This window comes from Clinocottus analis, unplaced genomic scaffold (genome assembly GCF_023055335.1).
Source record: "Clinocottus analis isolate CAN_PGR_092001 unplaced genomic scaffold, fCliAna1.0.p SCAF_25, whole genome shotgun sequence".
Lineage (NCBI taxonomy): Eukaryota > Metazoa > Chordata > Actinopteri > Perciformes > Cottidae > Clinocottus > Clinocottus analis.
Window position 1 is genome coordinate 4,129,579 of NW_027175987.1, and position 27,040 is coordinate 4,156,618.

The 27,040-nt window shown below is 43.4% G+C and overlaps 1 protein-coding gene across 2 annotated transcripts; it reads right to left on the minus strand.

The window, feature by feature from the left end:
* Positions 1 to 903: 903 nt before the first annotated feature.
* Positions 904 to 25,348, minus strand: abl2 (c-abl oncogene 2, non-receptor tyrosine kinase). Of its 2 annotated transcripts, XM_068591351.1 has the most exons (12): positions 24,738 to 25,348; positions 12,501 to 12,665; positions 9,934 to 10,229; positions 9,485 to 9,757; positions 9,192 to 9,276; positions 8,859 to 9,036; positions 8,551 to 8,735; positions 8,306 to 8,458; positions 7,922 to 8,011; positions 7,354 to 7,536; positions 6,319 to 6,333; positions 904 to 5,754 (listed from the first exon to the last, which is right to left on the minus strand). In XM_068591351.1, exons 1-12 carry the CDS (start codon positions 24,955 to 24,957, stop codon positions 3,908 to 3,910), a joined length of 3,690 nt encoding a protein of 1,229 aa, XP_068447452.1. In that variant the 5' UTR covers positions 24,958 to 25,348; the 3' UTR covers positions 904 to 3,907. The 2 variants fall into 2 exon arrangements, with proteins under 2 accessions (XP_068447452.1, XP_068447453.1); XM_068591352.1 differs by lacking the exon at positions 6,319 to 6,333.
* Between the last annotated feature and the right edge of the window lie 1,692 nt (positions 25,349 to 27,040).

Consider the following 27,040-nt stretch of genomic DNA (forward strand, 5'->3'; position numbering starts at 1 on the left):
TGTGCTTTGTGCACCTTGCCAGTTTCCATCGTGGTTAAACCTGGACCGTAGTTGTGTCTCCTGCTGTGGACCGGCCTGACACCCACTGGGGGAAGGATTCCTCCTCAGCTGCTTCCTAAGGTTTTTTTTTTCCAGTTAAAGGTTTTATATATCGGGGGGCTCCTGTTTGATGCGGGGTCCTGCAACGGAGAACGTCGTATGATTCATTGGGCAATTGATTGATCAAATTCGTTTTTTGGGCTATACAAAATAAATATAGAATTGCATAGGAGAATAATACTTAAAGAACCCAAAAATGTACTTCAGTACAGTAAATGGACTAGATGCATGTATACAAGTCAACTCTCTTTCCCACTGTACTCATACTCTTAAAACATGTTCTGCATATCTTAAATTATTTTATTTAAAGTTATGAAATTGATCATGCCTCTGCTTACCTACCATATTACATCTCAGAGTTCAAGCCTCTTCTGTTGTAACACTTAATCTGCAGTTTTCTTCCATTTACCGCCGCCTGTAGCTCAGCAACAAGCCTAACGGCTCTATGCTCTTGAACCACCAACATTCATTTTAATAATTGTTGAAAATGTTTGGCAGATGAACAACCAAAAACGAAAAAACAGTATTCATCAATATCTTTATTATTTACAATAGGCTTAACACTGATGAGCAAAACTTCACAGTAATATAACGTGAACTTTAAATTAAAAAAAACAACAAAAAAAACACAAAATATATATTTTGTACAATAAAAAAGTTAATGTTAACATCTCTTGCCACTTTTATCCCTGTTTAAATTCACATATTCCATTATTGTGTGTGTGTTTGTTTACATTGCACTCGTACAACTGAAGAAGTGGCCTTTGGTATAATGATGTACGCACGTTCTCCAGAGCTGTTCTCCAGAGCTGTTCTCCAGAACAGAGACAGCAGGAAAGAAATAACAGATATACAGGATAAATGCAGGCAGCATAAATAAAGACAATGTAAAAGACTGACATTGAGAACAAGCCAAAAATGTGTGTTCAGCCCAAATATTAAACAGCGTCTGTTTAGATAACAGATTTGGGGGTGGGGGTGAGGGTGGAAGGAGGGAGGGGGGGGGGGATCATTGGTACCAAATCAATTTATTGACTCTGTAAATAGTTTAAAAATCAACATCTTTTATTTCTTTAAAAACAGTCCAGACTGGAAACGTGTCGACTCTGGGAGGTTACATTTTTCTTGATGAGGCTTTTTGGAAAACCTGCTCCACAGAGATGCACTATACACATCAACAGAAAAAAAATTTGCTCGGCAACTCGAAAGAGACATTTTTTATCGACAAAACCTTTGATGTGATCAGATTATGAGACAACACAGCAGCTCAGGTTTAGTGCAGCAGACTCACGTGTCATTTGTCAGAGTATCTAAATACATAATCTTCAAAGACAAAGTGCACCTTTTGGTTTCAAGTTTGCATCGGACCATCAACCTCCAAATGACAGAAATGCACGCTGTCGTGATTCGCTTATCACAATCTCATGGCAAAGGAAAGAAAACACATGAATGTTGTAATGATGGACTGTAACGTTGTCATAATTTAGAATTCTTGCAGTGATAAGTGTACTGTACATAAATCATTTGTTCACAAAAAGGCACCAAGAATCTGAAAGAAACGCCGACTGCATTTTTTTTCGTCCATGTTATTTGAAACTCACAGTGAATAGACACGAGTCATCAGCTTGTCTCAAAGGGATCCTGTTTGGCAAGAAAATGGACATAAATACAGACACATAACGACATGAAATGATGTGAAAAACGCATCACAAACTCAAGTGGACAAAACATTTACTTGGCAATCCATCAAGTGTCATTAACAGGCATTTTGAAAGTGTTCTGGACCTGCAGTGTTTACAGATTATATCTTGTAGTATTCATATGCAACATGTGTCAACGAACCAATGTGTCGGAGGCCTTATCCAGTGTACAATATGATGTGAGCCAAAGCTAGTTGTGTGTGTGCGCTGTACACAGTTTGGTTCATGCTCAAAAAAACAGAGCAGCCGTTTCTGGACTTATTTAGTGTGACCAAAATTAGAAGTATGGGCCAATAAAAAAAAGAAAGATAATAAATAGTAAAAAAAAAAAAAAAAGTCACCTTAAAAAATGAAAGAGTCATGCAGATGAACATTTGACCGGGATCAGACCAGAAGAATAATACATTCATGAAGCAGATATTCAGATCAGGGTGGATGAGCCTATGTCTCGCAATACATCTCTTCAGTCAAACATTGCTCTTAATGCTGCAACTGCACGTAAATCTTTTGTTTCCTGGATATGAAATAAATCAAATATTTACATAACTTTTCTCTCAAAATAGGTCTGTGCTTTCAATAAATGAAAAAAAAAAAAAAAAAAATCAGGAATAATTTAAAATTCAAGTTCAGACATAGACATTCTAAAAAGCATTTTTCTTTGAATCAAATAATGTAAAAATCACTCATGTGCTGAAGACGTACTGCAGTTTTTTTTGTTGAGAGATCAGTACTGTGTGATTAGTGTAAAGTAGGTCTTTGCATTTCGCAGTGTTCATACATGGAAGAATTTGAGGCACTGAGGACACGACAAGGCTCCAGGGAATCCAGCACCGTCCATACTCAGGACACTTTTAGAAACACTGTCCCAGTTCACCTGCTCATGCGCTAGCCTGTGCTCTCCCCTCTCCTCCCCCCCACTCTTTTATGCTCCATCCTACAAGGAAGAAATGTAGTGTGCAAGGACATACATATTGAAATGCTTTAGGAAACTGGGGATTTCCCCCCATTCATGTGGCACTGTGTTAAGGTGTGAACATGAGTCACAACACTGAAGCAAAGACAAACACTGTGCATATGACCAATCAAATGAATCTTTTCTAGATTTGAAATCTGGTTAGATTTTATAAGCCTGTATTTGGCAATACTGAAACGTACACAAGGCGTTTCATTTGAGCTTATTTACACGCTTCCAATGACGCAAGTGATCCCTTCAGTCTTTTTTTCTCAACAGTCGCCTTGTGTGGACACGTGGGAATGTCTGCGTCAAAACAGTTGATTATTCTCAAAAGATTATTCTCAGAAACAAGGCTTTTAGTCCGATATTGACATGAGCAGTTTTGGGGGCGATTTGATATTTTATCACATTTATCCATCTACTTAAAAATACTGTCGTGAAAATGAAAATAAGTTAAAAACAAAACAAACTTCTGCACACAGAATGAAACTGCAAATTGAGACCTCAAAACCTTGAATCATATTGAATCCTGATGTTTCCAATCCTTTAGAATAGAATGGCTTTACAAAAAATGGCTTATGATCACTCAGTTCCCCAGACACGGAGCAAAATACCGCGAAACACACAACATCCAACTGATGATTGACTCATTTGTGAAACATTGTTCGAGCTTCGTCAGTGAACACAGTTGTCTCGTGCTCTCAGTAAGGCTTACGAACAGCCACCAGCATTCTCGCTCAGTATGCGACAGACCGACAGATGTGCAGCGTGAGCGTCGACTTCGCCTACTCGCTGAGCTGGCTACACACAGCCGATGCCCTCGACATCCATTTAACAAAGAGGCCTTTATCACAGCCGGGTGGAGGCGAGGGGCTAAAACCTTCTTGGTGTGACTGAAACCACATTAAGTTTGGTATGAACGTTTCTGAATACTTATAGGTCAGAGCGAAACTAGTGTCCACACTGGCATTTTCATGAAACAGTCGTTTGTAAACAGTAAAAAGAAATACATTTTGTAGTGATTTATCTGAGGTACTGAAGAGATTAGTCTCATGTTGTCCCCCAAAAAGCTGTCAAAAGAACCAGAACATGAAATGGAATATTAGCAGTCTGTTGGATGGATGGGGGGTGACGGCTGGAGTTGTCACAGTGGCTACCTCTGTACTACGTCACTAATCTCTTTAATACAGCTGTGCAGGTTGTCCTGTACAGTGTTGGGCCCCACGCTGCTCAGCCCTCCACCCCCTGAGGACGAGGCCCTCAGTTCCTGCAGGCTGAGCTCCAGCTTCCCCACTGCTTCTCGGAAGGCAAATTTGTTCCTCATCTGAGGGATGCAGTCCACATAACCTGAGCAGTAGTCTAGCAGCTGGTGGCCAGCGTCCAGCACCTGGCTGCTGGAGGGGCTTTCGGAGCTGGCGTGGAGGGCGCTGCTCAGGCACTCGGCGCACTCCAGCAAGGCCACGCGACTAGCTCGCTCCAGGGGCACCCTCTCCGCCTGCTGCCTGGTTCTCCGCAGTGCCACTTTGGAACCGGCGGATGACGCCACGTGTGACGAGGCAGAGGCGGCAGTGGTGGCGGCCCCGTTGGCCATTTTGGTGAGAGTCGTGTTGGTGGTGGCGGGGCAGGACGGAGAAAAGGAGGAGGAGGAAGAAGATGCAGGAGGCACTTGTGGTGGTGGAACTGACGGTCTGCCCGTCGTCGCTCCACCTGACATTCGCCCCGACCTGTGACCTTTCGGTGCGTCTCCGTTTACTTCCACTGGTGCTCCTCCTACCTGCTCCTCTCCGTCGCCGCTGTAGGAGTGTTGCAGGCCGCGCAGGGTGGGAGGGGGAGGAGGAGCACACTTGGGTTTTACTAGTCGCGGCCTGTCCCGGTCTGCTTGGTGCTCAGACAGCAGTTTGAAGCGGTTCCCCTGAGAGTCCAGTCCGACCAGGTGCACGTCAGCTGGGCTGTGCTTCAGTGTGGGGGAGATCAGGACCGGAACTTTGTGGTTGTGAGTCGGCGCACCTGCCGCGGTTGATGAAGCTATTGAACTAGAAGTCTTAGCGGGAGATGACCAACTCTGCTGCCTGTCTGGTCCTCCCCCACTCTCCTCTCTACCCTCTTTGACCCGAGACAGACTGTCCGATTCCCCCACCTCCCCCCCTACCCCTGGCGCCCTCACCCCTGCGGCAGCACCTCGCGGTAATAGCTTGGCTTTGGGCCTTTCCCTGATCTGTGCCGTCCCCTCATCCATCCTCCTCTGCAGAGTTTCTGAGGGCCGTGCGGCCCCGTTCTCTGGCTGGGAGGTCGTGGAGGAAGTCCTCTCGAGAGGGGGTTTAGCACTGCGGTTCCTGGGTAAAGTCAGAGCCATGCGCTCCAGGTCTGGCAGGCCAGATGACATTGAGGAGGTAGAATTGGACCTAGGAAAGGGTTTAGGCCCTCCTGCTATACTCCCAGTCTCCTCTGAAGAGGTTGTCTTTCCTGTCCGTAGTCCCAGGGTCCTTTTGATGAGTCGAGGGGTAAAAAACCCAGCCAACCCACTCCAACTGCTGCCGCTCGTCATCTGTGAAGCAAGCCCCCCACCGGAGGGTTTCTGTCCAAAAGCAGCGCCACAACAGCGTGACTGAGGCTGGGTGGGTTCTCCATGGGAGTGAGAGGGCGAGGCAGAAAAGCCACAGAGACTGTCTGAATGTGGTTGGGGAGGAGGAGCGCTGAAATCAGCGGTGGGCTCATATTTCTTGTGAGGCTGCGTTTCCATCTCCCGGAAAGAACTGCTCCTCTTGGGCGGCGTCGGGAGGTTCTGTTGGAGCTGAGACGACGGCGAGGAGGAAGAAGAGGAAGATTTCTTCTTAATGAAGGAGCTAAAGAAGCCAGCCTTGCGGTCTCGCGTAAATGTGCCCATATCCTGTGCGTCATCTAAAAGGCTGCCGGGAGATTTCTCTCGTGGCTGCTGTTTTCTGGGCAGAGCCGGGGAGCTGCCCGATCGGCCGTCTCCTCCTAACAAGGTAGAAGCCCAGCCTGGAAAGAAGGAAAGAGGGCAGGATTAAAACAGAGCCACAGACCTGGGCTGACTTCAGCAAAAACACATCTTTGTTAAAGGGTTACTTAATAGCTCAAGAAACAAGGTAATGAAAAACTTTGCTCGGAATCCCTTTAGTTTCTTAATATACTCGTTTATAGAATAATGTCACTCATGGCATCGGGCAGTTGTGATAAAATGGACTATTCACTCCCTCGCACTCTCTCTAAAAGCTTTTCTTTCCTCCTCTGGGACTCATGAGTAAGAGGAAAAAAAACCTTTCAGGAACAGGGATGGAAAGTTTTTTAGGCCATGCCAGTCATGCAAACACTAATTCAATGATTTACAAGCTGCTCTTGTAAAGATGGGATGATGAATACACTTCTAGGACGCCATACAGAAACTGCCCAGCCCGTTACTAGGGGGAAATAAATGTTCTGCTGGCGTCACTACAGAGCGGTGCAGTCTTTGCTAACCAGACAATGACTTAGATAAATCTAATACATTACAACGACAAAAGTTGCGTGAACTAAATATGGGCACAAATGGTACACATTTCTTACTTGGCATGGTTCTCTCTTCAATGATAGCATTAGCGTGAAAACATAAATGCATACAAACAAGGAATATTAGTACAACACATTAGACATGTAAATGAAGTCATAACTGTGGTTACAAGCTTTTAACTTTCATTAATAAAATGCACACTTGATGTTCTGCATCATCACAGTAACAATTCTTATTTGATTTATGACTAAACGAAAGCTACTGTTTACTTTATTGGTGAATGCTTGTTGTTCATTTATTGTGATCATAGACCGAGACATTAAAGCTAAACAGCATGGTAACAGCAGCAGGTAGGTGAGAAAAAGCAAACCAAGACAAAGACGGGGACAGATGGTCTTCTTCACAGTAAACACACAAATGAAACATTTTATTTTCAATATAAAACAAATAAATAAGCAATAAATTAAACGAGACAAGACAAACAGACATTATTTAAATTTAATATTGGGGTTAGCAAATATGAATACATGACATGTTACCAACTATTGATTGGGATGTGGGAATAACAGTTATGCAACAAATAGGACGCGACAGAATACGACCTTCATTCCATCAGAGATAACAAAAACTGTTTTCGTTGATCACTCAATATATGATTGTGCTTGACTTGAAGTGACCCCCCTGAGTCCTATTTATATTTAATAATTTATATTATAGCGCCTTTAACATCTAATTATTGGTGTCGGGTGACATGGACAGGAGCAACTAAGTTTCATGGCTGAATGAATAAAACATTAAACATTAGAAATAAAATACTTCTGGGTGCTGAAACAGTTGTAATTCTAGGCCAGTGAATAGGGACTAAATCAGGCTATGCTTGCAGATCGGCTTTGAAACAGCACTGGAGGATCGATCGGATGCTGGACAGATGCCGGCACCATTGTTCAGGAAGATGACGGCCCTTCTTTTCAGGCGGCGGGCTTGGCGGCGCTGCAGTTGACTCTGTGAATCGGCTACCTCTGGCATACCTGCAGAATCATAATGCGTTGCATCGGACTGGTTGGAAGAAAGGTAGGCACGGCTGGCTGTACCTGAGTGACCGTGCGTGCCGTGGTCAGATCGTCCGTCGAGTCCACCCTCAATGTTTTCCTTGTTTTCTGTGTGCTTGTGGAGTGTGCGAGATTTGGAAGGCAACAGGGGCATGTCGTGACTGAAAGGGTGCAGCGGTCCGCAGTGACCAGAGGAGGCCGTCTTACAGAGCTCCTCCGCTACCTCTGCAATGTACAACAAAAGATTCAAACTATTAGAAGGCAGTCACAATCCAAACATACATTTATAATTATGTGGTTCGTTATACACATATTGTTTTCAAAATGTTGCACATTGCCCTGTGATATACACATTATGCTGCTCCAATGACACTGTTTCTTAACAGAAAATAATAACGTTTAATTTCATGTAAGACTTTCTAGCGTTCTCTCAAGGCAGTGAAGTTGAACAGGAAGCTCTGCTGAGCAAAATTAAGCATCAGCTTTCTGAATGAAGAGCGAAGTGTGTTTGCCTGTTCAGTTCATTTAGAGGAGTGCCTTTAGACGCTTCATGAATGCAGGTTTCGAGCTCCACAAAAGACCTTTAAGGTTGAACTGCATGTTACTCTACCTTCAGAGATGCTGGAGTCATGGAACATTGTTTCAAAGGCTTGGTGGATCTCTGCGAACGAAGGTCGATCCAATGGGCTCCACTGCCAGCCTGGTAGAGAGACAGACAAAAAGACATGTCACTAAAAGACAGTACGGACTTTTACGACTATCAAAGACTTAAACAATCTGGTCTTCCACTGATTCTGTACTCCCAGCCTATTGTTTGTCCGTTTTCTTCTTTCTAATCACATGATAGTGAGTTCTAAGACAGTATGAAAAGGGATGCTGCAAAATGTGATATGACAAAGGTTTCGACAAGCTGTCGACCTCTATTCATGTCTGCCCACTTCAGTGTGACCACTTGGTGAATAAGCAAAAGGCAGGTATGATGGCTACTACTCACATGCTCTCATGAGTTCATAGACTTTGGGCGGGCATCCCTCGGGCTGTTCCATGCGGTAACCTTTCTCCAGGAGGTCATAGACCTGAGACAGATCGATTCCAGGGTATGGAGACATGCCATAAGTCGCAATTTCCCAAAGCAGCACCCCAAAAGCTGTAAGGAAGAGGTTCAAACATTAGTACATGGAAGAATGAGCTATAAGAGAGGAAACCGTAATACAAAAGGTACGCTCATGTATTGCTCACCCCACACATCAGACTTGATTGAGAAGGTGTTGTACGCAAGGCTCTCTGGTGCAGTCCATTTGATGGGGAACTTGGCCCCAGCGTGGGCCGTGTAAGTGTCACCAGTCATCAACCTGCTCAGGCCAAAGTCCGCAACCTTCACAACATGATTCTCCCCGACCAGGCAGTTCCTCGCTGCGAGATCTCTGAGGGAGGGACAGTGAGGCAAGGAGAAGAGAGGGAGAGAAAGAAAGCGATAGAGATAAATTAGATTTGTCTGACACATGAGGCAAGGCACACACACACGCACATCAAGAGTGTCCCCTCACCTGTGTATAAAGTTTTTCTTCTCCAGGTATTCCATGGCAGAGGAGATCTGTGTGGCCATGTAGAGCAGCACCACAGCGTTCACCTCCTCCTTGTCACAATCTCTCAGGTAGTCCAGTAGGTTGCCGTGTGGCATGTACTCTGTTACAATGTAGAACGGAGGCTCCAGCGTACACACACCTGTGGGAGAGGCAGCGGTTAGAATAAAGACGCCAACAATCTCTAAGTGCGATTGTGTCTATTTTAGAATGTATTGAGATGAATATCGTATGAAAATTGGTTTGGTTTTGTCAAGGCACAGTAACATGGAATCAGTGTTCATAAATAATACTGACCTAATAGTTGAACGAGGTTTGGGTGTTTAACCTCCTTCATAACGGCTGCTTCTTTCAAAAATTCTTCAACTTCCATGGTATCCTCCTGTCATTATGGAAAGTGAATAAAAAAGCAAAAAGAAAAGCGGTATCTTATCAGTGGGTAGGAAAGACATGGTAGCAACAAGGAACAAGTAACATACAGCACCTGTACTACCAAAGACGGCCTGCAGGTGGTGATCTATAACCACTTTTACAAAACAGGTTCCCACAATAAAGCTCAGTGACAAACTGTGATAGGAGAGGCCTCTTACCTTGAGGGTCTTAACAGCCACCGTGAGGTTGTACTTCTTCCACACTCCCACGTACACCTCTCCATACTGGCCTCCTCCCAGCTTGTGCTTCATGGTGATATCCGTGCGTTCCATCTCCCACTTGTCGTGGATGGGGGACACACCATACACGGTGGGCTTGTTACATTTGGGTGCTGGGTAGTGCAGGGTGGTAACAAGGCCATCGGCTACAGTGGAGTGATGGTGGACCAGCTCGGCCAGGGTGGCAAAACGACTCTCAGATGTCACATACACCTGAGGGGGAAGGGATGGAGATGGGCGTGGACAAAGGGAAAGGATGAGAGGGACAGAGTTAATAAATCCTGCCAAAGGTCTAGCGCCAACTTCACGAAAAGCTGCACACAACTTGAGTATCATAAAGATGAAGCATTCTTTCATTGCCAACCACTCTTCACTCTGCCAAACGCTACCTTTCCATCCGAGGAGGTGTTGATCCGGTAGTGGTAGACTCTCCCCTCATAGCGAAGAGAAATTGACAGCTGTCCGGGGCTGCTTTCGCTTTCCCGGACCAGGAAACTGCCGTTAATGAGGGACGAGAGCAGGTACTCGGCGGCGCTGCGTGACACGGGCCCATGGTACCAGCTGTGCTTCTCCAGACTGTTGACCGGCGTGATGTAGTTGGAGGGCACCCAACCCTGGCCGTTCTTAGAGCGCACTTCACTCCATTCTCCATTCTGGTTGTAGCCCAGCACACGCAGCTTCTCACCTGAACATCAGAGGGACAACTTATCAGACGCAATCTCATGGTCAGTGGCAGCGTGGACACGTGGTTTAACAATTTATCTCAACCATGTATACTGTTAAAACTGATTAAAGCTAGTCAGTACTTTCAAGTAAATCTTGAAAGCCATTTTGCTTCAAAAAATTTAAGATAAAAAAATCTCTAATCATGAGTTCAAAGAAAAGGTTCTTATGTTTTATTATTAAATATCTGATGCTTTTTCTCTGAGATGCCTTAGAGACACAACAAAGAAGGTAATTTGTTATCAGGTTCCAGCATTGGTTAATAACAGGTCCCACACAGGAGAGGAGTCATGAATTTGACATGCCTCTCATTGAAACTACATCAAAAGCTATGGAACAAGGATAGGGTTGGGTGAACTGCATATGTGTCATAGAGGGCTCGGCAAACCCGGGCATGTAGTGACTTGGTCTGTTGTCTTTATTATTTCTGACATCAGTGCTGAAGACAACATGAGTGGGCAGAGCAGAGCGGCTGATGTGCTGAAACAGGACGAGGGGGAAGAGACCCATCAGTGTAACAAACAACACAGAAGGAAGCAGTGATCATGGAGAAAGAAGTATCAGTCTACCTACCCGCGCTTTTCTATCACACATCCCCTACGCTGCCTTTTTCTTCCAGTCCAATTATCTCTCCCACCAGGCAGACTCAAAGTTTTACACACAAAGTATGATTTGTGCGTGTTGTTTTGGTTACCGATGAGACAATGATATCTGATTCACAAAGTCCAGGTGAAGTAACACAATGGATTAAAAGGCTGAACAGACGACAAAACACTGCATTGCAGTTTATGATAGTCACGACATAAACAAAAGAAAGAAAAAGTCAAGATTAAGTTATCCAGCTTTTCAACACAGGGCTGGAGGGGATCTTAATGCAGCTCGCAAGACTCGATCGGATGCCTTTATACACACAGACATTCAAGTACAGTAAGTCGAGTCAGTCAGTTAGTTAGTCAACCATGGCCCACCAGCATGTATCCACTAACTAGAGCTGCAAGTCTCGCTCTTAAAGTGATACACTATGCTGGCTATCCACAGAACTACATTAAACAGAGATGGTTATCCACATCCAGCCCACCAATCCAACAGTCTCCTCTGTGTCTGTAAGTTCAGAGGGAGTGGAAACACTGACTGCCTCCTTGCCTCGCACATTGGGAGCCATGTCTGCATGTCCTAGTTTAGCCTAGCTTGGTTCAGCCTGGCACAGAAAAGAGACAAAGATTAGCCCCAGACGCATGCTAGTTAAGTCCCTTCTCTGATCAGCAAATGCTTGCTTTGTCATGATAACAGTTGAACATATTTAATATGAACATTAACGCATGGAAACACACACACACACTTATAGGCATGCTGGGGTGTTTCCATTTGACAGGGCAAAGAGCCGGGCAGATAGGAATAGTGCAGCAGGAGCCTGGGAGTGCACATGTGCTCGCATGTGGGCAGAAATCTCAGATTCACTCCATGAGTCAGGGTCTAAACATCGTTTCCATCCCAGGCAGCTGCCGTGGAAGTCTGAAAACGATGGATAATTAACACTCTGCCACGTTTAATGCTTTAGATCGGCTGGGGACACGGGCCTGGCTGTCTATAATAGGATATTTTAAGCCCATTGCTCTGGAGAGAGATGGTCGACCGGTTAACTGCTGGTTTAAACCCAAGATAACATTTCCTTGTCACACGCTGATATTATTTTTCAACCTTTGGACTAGTGGATGATAAAGTAAACAAACATTTGACTCACAGATTGTGTAAAAGAGGTAAAGCATAGTGTGAAAGACGGATGTGACGGGTTGACAAAGAAAGCTTTGGGCTCGGGGTCAGATTTGGGCTGATGTCACGGCAGGGTGCGATTATAGTGACGGTTGGGTAAGCTCTATTGACACACAACATTCCTCTGGCATAACTAAACTTTTACTCAAACATTCTTTCAGCTGGGAGTTGCTGACATGCCAATCACAGGGATTGCCGCCAGGATTTTACCAATGACTCTTTCCTACATGTAAGAAATCCCTCTGTTCGTTTGCAACAGATGTCAACCTTCAGGGATAATGCATGGAAAGTAATGGACTGAAGAACACATTTTTCAAGTGTCGTTTCAGCACATATCACCTCTTTTGTGAAATCAGAATTTTACGTCATTAGGCAGACAGGCAAACACCATCAACATAAACAGCTGTTACAAACAATTTACAGTGAATCAGAGCAAAGAAATGAGTGCTACGCTCTTGTTTACCTTTGGTGATGCTGAGCGTGTTGTCTCCGCTGGCGACAAAGTCATAAAGTGCAACGAAGAGGTTCGGGTCGCTCTCGGCCGCCCCCAGCAGGTTCTCCTTGGAGCTCCAGCGCACCGCCTCCGTCAGCGCTGCAGAGTCCAGGCCGAATGGCCGGTGGAGAGCTTCTGGAGGAAGAGAAGGAGCAATGGTCAGGGAGAGGGAAGATAAACCCGAGCCATGTGACTGGGAATGCCACATATTTTACACAGGTGAACAACATTCAAATCATACAGAAACCCAAAGTTGTTTTGTGTCTCATAATAACCATCAGCACAAACTAATCACGACAAGCTATCCTATTACAATACTATCTTGAAGCAAATAGCACTTTCGCTTAACAGCATAGCCGAGGCAAGATGTCCTCTATCCACATGATACATATTAAATTCTCCATGATCCTTAGTGTCCATTTCACTGATCGTCTACCTGTCTGTCCAGTCTGTTGCCCCTGCCTGAACCCTGTGTGGCGATGACTGCCGCTCAGAGCTGTCCACTCGTCCTCAAAACTGCTGCTTGCCTGTAGGCACCTCAAAAGCATTACTTTACTGTATCCACTCTCGGAAAAGCACTGTTACAAATGGCTACACACAGAAGCCGGTCGTGTCTTGCCTGAGTCAGGTAAGGTCTGAGGTGGGAGTGTTTGAAAATGTTTGTATAGAGCAAGAGGGAGGAGCTACGGCAATGTGGTAGGAAAGAATCTCTCTCTGAGCAAAATGCAGTGATTACCATAGCTACATAACACACACTCACACACACAAACACACGCACACACACGCACACACACCCATTCACAGACGCACCATGAAGAACAAGTACATGCGTGGCTTACACGTACTTAACTCAACAGCTGCTGCCAAAGTCACTGCATGTCTGGACAGCTGCTAAGCAAGTGGGAAATAAGGGTGATGAACCGGAGGGACGGAGAACGAAGAACCATTTCTTTAATACAAGCAACTTTGAAAGGGAAAAGCTATTACCGAGCACGTTTGGTTTTGCCGCAAAAGGTGAAAGCAATGACATTGTGATTCAACTTGATTTTCTTAATAAATAAAAAAAAGGCACAATTTATTATAATCCAAAACTTTGCAATAAGTCCTACATTCATAAACATTTAAATATTTCACTCTACAGTTACTTTGGGGCTGTAGTTTGTGGTATAACTACACTGTTTTATTTTTTATTCACAATGCAAGTAAATGGTTAAAGTTGAAGTTTACGATCAAGAAAATAGTCACATGGCTATGATCTGGGGAACAGAAAGAGACAACACTAAGCACTTAGGAGGACAGCTAAAGGTCATCTTCCGGTTTTCAACATCTGCAGTTGTTACCAGTTAAGGAAACTTGTTGATTCTTAAAATTAGACAGATTAGATAAGCTTTCTTGGAACTGTAATGCAGCCTTTAAGAACAGAAAAAACTACATTCAAAGTTACTGTAAGGAACTTTTAGCTGGTTATGAAAAAGGCTCAATTAATATGGATGCCTCACTTGAACTTACTTATAAACTAGACCATCAGCGATAAGACTGTCAATAGTGCAGAGGTTAAAATAAAATATAAATAATTTAAATAGTATATAAACATACAACCTCATTGTCACCAGTATCTGATTCAGTTATTAAGTCAGTATCATCCAGATATCGTTGTTAGTCTAGTTATAGAAGAAAAGAAAAAAAGTAATGACATGCAGCCAACTAAAAAGGAAGCTGGTTTACAATCACAATTGTGATTAACAAGAGTACAAAAGCTGCCTGTGAAAAATGGAGCCTGAAGGTCAGCTGGTGTGAACAATCCCACGCAGCTCAGAACATAACATTTCTTTCAGATTATGGTTTTTAAATCAGAGAATTGAGAACCCATACTTGATCAACATCAGCTGCCAGACAACGTTGTATCATCAGACTGTCGTGAGCGAGCCAATGAGAATAAAGACGCTTTTAACTAAGCTTCTGAGACACCTTTAGCAATTAAAACATGACAAGTACATCACTTTTTCCTCAGACCAGTTCAAGTTGGCTCAGGTCAACTTAAAGTACTGAGTGAAATCTGAGTGATATTGCTCTAAATCGTGCAAAGAAGGCAGATCATCATCAAGAAATTACGCATTTTTCATTGTTAGTCTACTCTATACACCATGTGGCAAGCACATGCCATGCACGCCGAGAGCCTTTTTGAGTTCTGTTCAAAATCAGCACTCAATATCTTTCTCCTATACCAAACAATTTTGCTCAATATTGTCTAGTATGTCCACATCCATGCACAATGCTTGCCCACCTTTGTTCTGGACCAGCATGCACTGCAGTGCGGCACTGGCCGTGACCTGGCTCAGCCACAGTTCCCAGTACATCTTCAGTCCTACTATCCAAAGAAGCCCTTAAGTTTTTCTCGATCCGCTGCGATGACTCCCAACAGTTGTTTTAAGCTTGACCGTGTCTAAGTAGACTGAAAAGCACAAGTGTACATTCTCCTGGAGCACGAGCTGCTCCCCTCACTGCAGAGGTACAAATGCTGTCCTTGGAGCAATCGGAGAGAGACGGAGACCCCCCAGACAAAGTATTTACCCACGCTGTCCCTGAATCAGACCACCTTAACTTCTGAAGTTACAGTAGTGACTAGCAGCCTCCTGCTGGGAACTCCCTACGAGCTTTGATGTGGCCAAGGGGAGTCAGGATTTCCAAGGTCCATCTGGCGAACACAGACATCCATGACTGATGGTCTCTGCGGTTAAACGCACTGTAAGAGATGGCAAAACGTGGCAGAGAGAGGGAACAAGAAAAGTATGCAGTAAGGAGGGGGGGGGACATGTTTATACAGAGGTTGGGGGTGGGGAGGGTGTAGGGCTAGATGTATGTATGGTATGGAGGAAAGTCGAGTTGAATGTGACATATGTGTGTGTGTGTGTGTGTGTGTGTGTGTGTGTGTGTGTGTGTGTGTGTGTGTGTGTGTGTGTGTGTGTGTGTGTGTGTGTGTGTGAGAGAGGCCTGGACCAGTTCTGTGGCCCACAGCAGATGGCTGGTCTTATTCCCCTGGGGAGGGGTGGGGGGGCCTATTGACCCACACTTTTCTTCTGCCCGTGTGTGTGTGTGTGTGTGTGTGTGTGTGTGTGTGTGTATGTATGACTACAACTGCTGTAGTCAGGCCGAGCCAACTGTCAGAGCTGCTCCTCTTACATACTACATATCACATCACTCTTTTTAGGAATGTTTTTAATGAAATAGTAATATTATGCTGGATACATTTGTCAAAGGTCTCGATTTGAGGAATCTCTACTCAAGTCATCCCAGACAAGAAACTAGACACAAAGAGACACTCAATCACTGACTGGACAAGTACTCCAAGGCGCTAATCAAAGAACCCAATTTCATGAAATAGTTTTGCTATTATCATCATCATCAAGTTGATCATATATATTTTGTAATCTCTTTAAAATCCTCTGTATGCCAGAAAAAAGCATGATGCTGTCCACTTGGCTGAGCTCAGAGCTCATGTGCTGGATTGTTTGATTGAGGGAGCAGTTGGTCTGCGTGGGGTATGTCGTGTGTCCGTCCGGGTGCCTCGGTGTGTGTGTGTGCTGTGAAGTGTAGCACATGTGCGTTCTGAAGAAACGACGGCTTTGTGTTGAGCGAGGCAGAAAGGGTATTTGCAAGTCTGAGGGACACGACAAGCTTGCACCCTCTAAGACAGCTGGGACAGAGGTGACCCTGGTGTGCGTGTGTGTACACACGCACACACGCATGCACACGCACGCACGCACGCACACACATACACACCTTGCTGCTTCCTCTGCAGCTGTTTGTATGAGGGTTTGTGCCTCTGTGTGTTCTTAGTCTTTAAAACATTCCCTTCACCAACCAACTGCCTTGTGCCAAAGTATTGAACAACACAATAACGTCACTTACACACCCTAAATAAACACAATAGAGATCGTATCTGAAGCCCCTGACCAGCTAGGTAAGAGCGTATTTTTAGAAGCTGGAGAACAAAACATAGCAGCATGACATCCAGAAATAACTTGTGATGGTGGTGCGGAGATAGATGGCTCATTGCCCACAGGAAGACTTCACAGAAACCTAAGACAATGGCGTGTTAGACCCACGCACACAAAACATTACATGAGCCTGTAAGACAGGCCAGATCAGATCCGGTGGCAGACTCAGAGACAAAAAGGTGAGGAATATGGGAGAGTCGGTATCTACGACGACGACGACGACGACTACTGTGTGTTGTAATCTCAAAACAGCCGTTCTGATGATCTCATTGAGACTCACTGAAATCATGTTTTAACGGCTCTTTTTTCGTCTTAAAATCATCTCAAAAGGACAAAACATGGACTGTTTGCAAAATATTAAAGAAATTCCAATGTTTAGTGAAGGACTGAAGGGGAGAACTTAGCTCAAATAAGGTTTATTAATGTAGCTCCGAATACGTCTGATGGCTTTACAGCATAAAAACACCCTCTCGTTGCCTTTGAATCGGAAAAGTAAACACTCGAAACAAAAATATTTTGATCAGGAAAATAAAAATGAGGGGAACTATAGAGTGAGCAACAAACATGGGCACACATCCATTTAGTATGTACTAAATAGACATTATTAAAATGTTTGCAAAATATTGAATTAGAGCTACAATAATTCAGTTAGTAGATCAAAAGCGAAATAGTCTGCAACTATTTGGACAAGCAAAAGATTATCGAGAAGATGATGATACTAACGCCTGCTGTACTCTTTTTATATTCACTGGGGTTTTGGATTATTGGTTGGCATAACAAGAGATGTAAAAGACGTTACTTAGCGCTATTGTGATAGTGTCTTCATTTTCAGAAGTTTTGTAGACCAAAAAAAACGATAAGATTAATCAAGAAAATAACTGCCAATAAAATACTAAAAGTAATCATTAGTTGCTGCCACATATAGTATTTAACAAGGACAAATAACTACGTCACCAACATGATTCATGAGTAATCCATCAACAGTTTGAGAGGCAGTGCATCGCTCGAGAAGGGAAGGGAGAGTCAGTTGTTGTGGACAATGGACAATAGCTTAAATGCTACATCACAAGAGTGTGTGTGTCGTGGCTCAGGAAGATATTCTCTTGCTTATGAGGACTTAAAGTTTATTGTTTAACGACCATCTTCTCCTTGCTGATTTCAGTCTGAAACAAGCGATCGGTTCATGAGCAGTGGAACCATTGTGTGCGGTATACGCTTAACCATACGCATGTATGCACTTGCCTTGCGCCCACAGTTCACACATGTCCACAACGGCAGACTCGGATATCTTCTCCCTCAAATCACCCGTCTTTTACGCATCCGGGTGTTGCAAACCTCTATGAGTAAGTACTCATACACACCACTGCCGGGAACGCCTGTCAATGCTCTCTATTCAGCTTCGGCTGACATCAATTAGGGAGTGGACGAACACCGGTCTGGGGCTAAGAGCCAGTGGATCATCCTGGAATGGAGAAGGATGGAGACCTAACCCACAGCGTGCCCTGCCCCTCTCCGGGCTTGTTATGGGTTAATAATGGGCTCTAAGTGCTTCCCTCTAGGTGTGCTGGCAACTAAGCTAAGTGCTTCTTTATGTGACAGCGGAGAGACTGGATGGCATTTGAAAAACTCCTTGCCAAAAAAGTCTGCTTCGCATAAAGGGTAAATATACAGTTTGACATGCTGAAGAAAATTACATATTCTAATAGATCAATTATATTTCAACACAACTCATCTTGGCACTCTGACCTGTTTGAGCATGTGCTTGAAAAAAACATTCCCTGCAGTGTAAAAATTCGAAAAAGCAAATAAATGTTTTTGGATTCCATCCATTTTCTGAACCGCTTATCCTCTTTTAGGGTCGCGGGGCGCTGGAGACCATCCCAGCTGTCAAGGAGCGAAGGCAGGGTACACCCTGTACAAGTCGCCAGTCCATCGCAGGGCAGACATATAGACAGACAACCAGTCACGCTCACATTCACACCTACGGGCAATTTAGAGGCCAATTAACCTATGCTGCATGTCTTTGGACTGTAGGAGGAAGCCGGAGAACCCGGAGAGACCCCACGCTGCTGTTTTTGGATTGTTTTTATTTATATATTTTAGCCTCGTCTCAAGACGAAAAGTAAGAAAGCTTTTCTGTCCTAGCGGACGCCATAAATTCACGCAAACGCCCCGGCATGATAGTAGACTTCCTCACTGTAAATCTGCCCAGTCTTGTCCAGTGCATTATGCAATGTAATGTGTGGGCCGTGTCAAATGTCTGGCGGAGGTGTGCGTTTATGCTTTCAACTCCCTGGTAAAGAGGTGTGTTCACTACAGCAGATCTCCCTAAAGCCTTAAAAAATTACACTCTCGTGTAGCCTCCCCCTTGTTTTCTTCTGTCTTTGCTATGAGTGTTTACAGAAGCACCGGAGGACTAATCTTGATGTCTGAACAGCTAATCTGTGTGTGGCGTGGTTTGACCATGCTAGGGTGTCGGTTTAAGCTGCTTTACAATGACTTAGTTTAAATAGTTTAAATAATTGACCAGAGGCCAAGGGGAAATGTTACTTCCACTGCGCTTTTCGTCCGATAGCAGAGATACCTCTGGCTGCCAAAACAGCCCAGTAGTTGTTTTGTTTTTAATTTTTCTTTTGGACAATCTTTTTTAATAGTGTGTGTCTGTGTATATTACGTTGTGTAATGTGTCGAGCTACTTGGACGTTGAATTTCCCTTTGGGGATCAATAAAGTCATTATCTATCTATCTATCTATCTATCTATCTATCTATCTATCTATCTATCTATCTATCTATCTATCTATCTATCTATCTATCTATCTATCTATCTATCTATCTATCTATCTATCTATCTATCTATCTATCTATCTATCTATCTATCTATCTATCTATCTATCTATCTATCTATCTATCTATCTATCGCCTCTTCATTCAATGTATATGCCATGCCAGTTTCCATTGCTTTACTCATGACATATACAGTCTCACATTGGATAATTTACCTATAGTAAATGAAAACAAATAACATGCACAGCAGGGTCGAAGAGTTATTCATTATTTTCAATGAATAAACTGCAATTGAAAAGTCTCCTGCAATACTTGTCGAGAAAGTATCTTTTTTTTTTACTTTTAATAATCACATGCATTAGTCACGATAGTTTGAAGACAGTAGGACCTCATTGAGGAATTATGACTGACTTGTCAGTCGGGGTGTGAGATAATATTGATACACTTCAGTACCCTCATGTTTTTGGATACTGTTATCGATTATCAATGCAAATATGAAGGCAAAGATTCAAGGAAACTAGCAGTTCAGATTGCACAAACGTAGGTGCTATGATGTTGGATGTTCCAGAAACAGATTAATGCCAATACAAATTCACCTAGTAATTTTATTTTACTTGTTATATACAGTATATCACCTTGTTTCCAGTATTGTACTGTATTAGATTGTAACCCCTGCATTATGACGTGTATTGCATCACCAGAATTTTGCCAATACACAACCTTATGTGGTGCGGCTAATGCTTCGCACCACATTATATCTTTACTTAAAAATAAGGACGGACACACGGACACACAGACACACAGACACACAGACACACACACACAGACACACACAGACACACACAAAGTGTGTGGAAGTATGCACTTCTAGCCAAGTCTCCAGCCTGCAACCCAGAAGATAAGCTCCAGCGATAATGGCAGCAAAAAAGAGGAAGACTGATCCTGGAAGCGAATCAATGCTCAACAGACTTGGCACCGGGATTGCCCCTCTTTCCTACCCATATCACATTTTTTTCCCCCCGGCTACACCATTGCAGCTTCCAACTGTGATTTATCCAGGAGCCACTGCAACAATTTGGCCAGACCTTTCACAAGTTTGAAACGATTGGTGCTTTAAAGCTGACAGATGCGAGGGTGGTTTCAACATCTGCAAGTCCAATCACTCACTGGTGTGATTAATCCTCACTCTTTAATGATATGAGCTGCAGAGAGCTGAGGCCAAGGAACAGAAACGAGGCCTGTGGTTTTGGGAACTACAGAAGGTTGACTGGTAGCAGATGCAAAGGCTCAAGGCTACAACTGGGAGTTTGGTCACAGAAGCATGCAGTCACAAAAAAAAAAAAAAACACTCAGCTCTGTGAAACATTTTAGAAACTTCAGTAAATATTTCTGCAATTTTTTTAAATATGACATGACGCACAACATATAAATCTCTGAAATATGAGGCAGCATTCAACTACGGCACATTCTGTGTTAAAGCATTGTAAATTAAAGGCCATTTCACTGTTTTGAATAGGATAACTCTTCTTGACAGATGTAGGACAGGGGCAAGAGTTGCAGACAGGCAGAGCTGGTCAACTGAAGGGCCTAACAGCAGAGGGATGAGGACAGTCTCAGAGAAACCTAAATTATTTAACAAACAGCCATTACAGAGTGTAAATGGTATGCAGTCTTCCAACTTAAACTGTGTCTGATTGTGTTAAAAAATAATCTGCACAGAAACAATATTCTTTCAACACATCCATCTCATCACACATCAGTCAGACTAATTTCCAAGCAGTTTCCTCCAGAGGAGGTGTGGCCATGGCTCCTCCTAGTGGATATTAGCAGTCACTAGGACTGACCAACTAGCAACACATCATTTTCTTCAGGATATTATCTTTTAAAGCCTATTATAATCTCACCAAAGCTGCAGAAGCTTGATTGTCCCAAGAGATTGCAGTGGCTGCTGTGTGACGTTTCCTGGCTGTTGGGGGTTTTAGCACATGGAGTCCACGGAAAAGTGGATTTGTCTCTAATCTAATTTCACCCGTGATGCAAATCAGCTTATGTTCATGGATCCTGGATCCAGACGCTTCTCTTCTCCTCCGGGCAGCTTTAACAGTGCTACTCTTTAGGTACAGCTGGCTCTGCAATCACTATCAGCAAAGCTGCCAAAAGAAATACTCCAGTTTGCTCATCTGCCCCAATTTCTATGATCTCTTCAGAGTAAAAATAGATGAGCCTATCCCTCTGTTGATGTATAGAAAGAAATGCCAGTACCGCTTCTTCACAGTCAATACATATATCACTCCAATCCATTCAGAGGTCTTACAAGCAATGTGTTAGTTTCATTTAAGAAAGGCAAAATAAAATGTGAAACATGTGAAAGTGAAATACGATAACAACATTGATTCCAGTGCTACCATAATGAGGCCAATCTTTCCGCAGATTCCACCCCTTCAGAACACTGAAGGGGTGGAACCATCAATATGTTGCATCTTCTGATTCACCAATACTGCACTTTGACCAATGCTCACAGCGGTGACTCCCTTTGAATCTGCACACAGGCATTCTGCTTCCTGTCTGTCCATGTTTACCTCAGTGTTTTCTAGATGCACTGTCTGTCTAGTGGGGTAAACACTGTCTAGTTGGGAGACACGGATGTTCAATTAGTGATGCGCCACGGAGAACTGCTGCACACCTGAGCAGGGGACAGGAGCTGACTCGCCTCGTCTCAAGTGGAGAAAGAGAAAGACAGCCCAAAGCTGGAAACTACAGATGTTGAGATATTTCACTCCCACTGATGAGAGAGACATCTCGTGTTTATCTCCCTAAAATGACTCCGTGGCTGAAAGCAAACTGATAGAAATTCTAGTGGACGCAAGTGCACATGACACCCACTGATAGATGCTGGAAAGACAGGCAGCAACACACAGCCATGAGTTCAACAGACAAAAATGCATTCCTCATAGACTGGCACCTTTCAATTACGTCCCAAGAAGGCATCATTTAGTTTCTGAAGTATGCTACTCTGTTATAAAGTAGTTAAAGCTGGATTAATAAAACCACTTCAAACATGTTGCTCCCTGGTAACTTTCATGGGTTAGACTCTAAAGCCATTCCTCCTATGAAAACACAACCTAATAGATATTAATATGACAGTAACACAACACTGACTTAGATGTATTGCCAAACCAACACATTGCCCGACTGGTTGACTCACAATCATACTAATCTGTTTTTGTACTTCCTTTTGCTGCTTTGGCACTTCTAACTTCCCTGCATGGGATCAATGAAGCTCATCTTATCTCAACTTCCTCTTGGCAAGACCTGGTCACATGGTGTCATTGTCAAATTCACAGAAATCCAATTCGGCCATCTTATCAATGATGACAATAAATAAATAAATAAATAAATAAATAAATAAATAAATAAATAAATAAATAAATAAATGCTATACACTACATAAAAACAAACTTGTTTTGTGGCCTCTAATCATATTGAATGAGCAATGGTAAATTGTGAGTTTTGTTTGACATTTTACAAACGAAATGACAATGTATTTAGAAGAAACATAACTGACTAATTAGGAAAACATCTTTTAGTTTTAGCCCTAATTAACACTGACAGTCTCACAACCAAAATAGCCTCCTTAGCAGAGCAAGTCAAAATTTTACTCAGAAAGATGTGCAAGACAATGTTTCATCATTATCACATGAATAGACCAGCAGAAAAAAGGCACTTTGACAGTCAGTGGAAGACAGAGTTCACAGTCCAAAGCTTCCTTAACAGTCTTTGTTCTATTATTGTGTGCTTTGAAGAGTAGCAGTCTCCCCGCAGAGTGGCTGTGTGACTGCATTCTATATAAACTATAAAAAGGCCACTCCTGTCCCTACATCGGAGAGAACAGACCGGTGCCTACACTAAGCAGTGCTGCACTTAGTCGGTCTCTACATGTAGTTCAAGCTGAGAAAGGTTCCTTATGAGATGTGCAAGCCAGGATTTAAATACATGTTCTATTCCCAAAAGCTTGCATCTTAGATGTGTCCTTACTCACTGCAACGGTGTGGATTTCCGGAAAATCAGCACTAGTTTTACATCAATGCGGCGCATAGCTGATGTGAAGTGATCTTCCACCCATAGGACACAATACTGAGAAACAAAGCCAACTGCAGGTAGACCGACAAAACATGCCAAAAGGTTTACACTTAAGAGTGTAAAATCAAACAGAGCATAGGATGTCACAAAAACACACGCACAGGCGCGCGCGCACACACACACACACACACACAGTGTGCAGTTGCTTTTTTTTAATTGACATCTAGAACACTGCAGTATAAAAAAGCCCTCAAATGCATGAATATGATGATACAATGCATGTCACCAACTAGGCATCCTGTCATCACCATTACTTACAAGCACAGATCGGCCACGAAGAGACCTTGCCTGAGGGCAAAAGGCTGGGAGGATGGAGGAAGATCATCAAGGGGAGTTACTGCTGGGCTACTTGTCTGTGGTTCAGATCTGGTCTCCGTGACTAACAGAGCGGATAACAATATCAATGCACAGCTATTGCTCAGAGGCAGAAACACGGGTTACAGTAGGTACTGCCACACCTCTTTTTGTGAGTGTCTTTTTATGTACGACTCACATTACTTATGTTATACATAAATGTCCTAATCGTGTGTGAGGATAGACTGGAGGATATTCAAGTATAATCACATAGGAGTAGCTTTAAACGTTGATGATTTCATGAGCGCAATCATGCAATGACAGAAGGTGACTCTAAATAATTCACACACAACTCCCACTGGATCAAACTGTGCAGTCAGCTTGCTGAGTGTGTTGTAACAGTAGACATCATCAGACAGAGGATGCAAGTGAGCATGTGAAAACCACTAGGTATTGTAATGCGAGCCCATCGTGGCTGCTATGGAGAGTTAATGGTGTGGAAATGCTACTCAACCTCCGGAGGCAAGAACCACTGTTTACCAAACCAAATCTCACACATAGGGGCCTGAGAGATAACATAACTGGCTCACCTCCGGTCACGACCCTCCGGGGTTGAGCAGAGAAGACTCTTGCTCTTTTCCAAAAACACTGTTCCTCCTTAGGGGAACATCAAGTCACATGCAGCACATAACGTAGCTGCACACGCTCCAACATACTGCTATAATCATGTCGAATCGGAGCGATTGTGTTGCCCGTCTTTTGACTAAACGGCCTCCTGTCTACACACACAGACAGTTGACAAATTAACACTCGCATGGTAAAATGGATGAGACATGGAAAGCCACGGTTAACTTCGCATGGCTATTTCCGCTAACGCGTCGTTGTCAAACTAGCACAGTCTCGGCTAGCGAGCGCTCATCAGCAGCAAACACCTATCAAAGTAAAACCGGACTCCTTGCCCTCTTTTATACAACACGGTGCTCTTGTTACCTGAATGAAGTGTGAAGACGTTGATCCCCGGGTCGGGCACGTTCACTGCAGCTGTCCTGCCCGGCGGTGTCCCGGAGCTGCTGCCGGGTTCCCGGGGTCTCCTCCCGGCGCCGCTCGCCCGGTTCCCCTTCCCTTGGTGCGGTTGGGACGCGTGGGGCTGTGGTGGCTGCTGGAGCCCGGTCGATGTGCTCTCACCGACGCGGCCTACCTGCTGCCCCATCCCGGTAGTTTGGTGTAAGGACGTTTGGGACGAAGCGAGCAAACCCCCCTGCGCTCCCTCTGGTTCACATTCCCCCGAGCTGGAGCGGCCTGGCCCGAAAGGTCTTCCTCAACCCGCTCCTCGCTCTTCTTCACCGAGCGCTACGTTGACTAGCTTCTATTAGCTCGCCTGCCCAGCTAACGTTAGCAGCTATCGGTGAAACCCACCCACTCTACCTTTAACAATAAAATCGCGACACCCGGCGCGTGACAGTCTTTGTCTGTGTCCCGGTGATCCAGATGGTGTCCCAACGGGAAAATAACGGTACCAGGCGAGCGAGATTGGGTCAAATCAAGAGCTTTTTCAGAATCGTTGTGCCGTTGTTCTGCCGCTACGCGCCCCCTCTGACGCCGCCATCTTTACCGCAGAATAGGATATGTGTTGCGCAAGGCGGGGGGGTTCGCCGTGATCCCCTGTCACCGTGATCCTCCACCTCTCCGGCCGGTACCGAGACTAACCGAGTGCCAACTCCTCTCTGGAGCGGGCGGGCGGGGGGTTTGATCCCTTGAGTAAAATGCAAAAAAGACTTCAAACACCATCATCAGCTATTGTTTTATCAGCCAATGTAGAGTATTGATAAAAAAAAAGAACCAGTGCTTCAATAAATAGTTAATATAATCTGCGCTGTAGAACTGTAACCAGGACAATATGGCTGTATAGGTATGCAAATATTTTATTGATGTAAAAACAAAGTCCATTATAAATACATACCATCTTTGCAGGTATTACAGGTATCAGTAGTTGATCAGTCATATGATTGGACTGATAAATGCCAATCATACCAATGAATGATATAATATAACATTATGTACATACATTTCATAGACAGTATACACTTGTATACAGTCACAGATGTGCTTACCAGTACTTAACTCATTTGTTATAGCTGATTATGTGCAGATCATTGTTCATATACATATTTACTATATACAACCCATTCATAAAAGATTAAGTTAAATGAAAGAGCCTAAGGGAACATTCTTCTTTTTAATTAATATACTTTGATGTGCCTTTAAAGAATGTATTGGCCATACATCAGGAGACTATACTCAATAAAATTGTCACCTGACAAGGCCAAAAAAAAAAGATCACAATGAACACAAATGCAACAGGAGACACAGGCTAAAGCTCTACTCCACAAAATAAATATCTAATTTTAATGAACGCATGTCTGTAAGTTGGCTTTTTTCACTACTATAAATAGTATCTTCATAAATAAAATTGTAAAGGCATAAATCAAAATAAAGGCTTCAGTGAAATGTGGAATAGTCAAAAGTTACTTAGAAAGTACCACAGGGCATTCCAATATTTCTGCTATTATCTGTACATACATTTAAAAAAGAAAGTTGCTGGTACGTGTTTGTTTATATAACATTTGTAAGGGACTCTGGGAAAGCCTCGCTTGCTCTTGAACACAATTCACAGTCAAATTGAGCAGAGAAAGAATCAAAAGCTAAGGCTTGAATACAGTGCCGCCTTGTGGTCAGGAAGTTTTTAGGAAGTGCTGAGTTTTCCATTTCTGATTTCTACTTCTATTGTGCGTCTTAGTATTCACAGGTATAAATACAGTCTCCCTGCATTGAAATATATCGATATTGGCAACAATAACTTTGTGATTGGCCTCAAAATAATACTAATGTGTAAACAGTTTCAAGACTACAGGAAATAAAAGCACACTGAGCATATACATTTCTTCTTCCATTAGTTTGAAATGGTGATTAGTGTTCTGTAAAATGATTATGATTCAAACAAAACACTGTTATTTCATGTACTCAGTCGACGACAAAATGACCTGTAGCCCTAAGTGCTAATCAAGTATTTTAGTATTTCAATCTTATAACATTCAAGCAGCCAGCTGCAACATTTATATCAAGTTATTCTGTCGTAAGTTCACCTTCAAACTAGTTCAGATGAAAACATTCAAATCATCAAGATGGCATTCAGCAGTCTGACTATATTACCTTCATACAGCATAGTTACCATCTCCATTTGTTTCTGGATTATTTATTTCTCTAGTTTCAGATTCACTATGAAAATATAAATA

Excerpts from the sequence above, each read along its gene's own strand:
- abl2 (XM_068591351.1), bottom strand. The coding sequence starts at position 24,957 with ATGGGGCAGCAGGTAGGCCGCGTCGGTGAGAGCACATCGACCGGGCTC. Across the intron at positions 9,758-9,933 it reads ACACCTCCTCGGATGGAAAG|GTGTATGTGACATCTGAGAG; the intron begins GTAGCGTTTGGC and ends CTTCCCCCTCAG. Across the intron at positions 9,277-9,484 it reads TGGCTGTTAAGACCCTCAAG|GAGGATACCATGGAAGTTGA; the intron begins GTAAGAGGCCTC and ends CCATAATGACAG.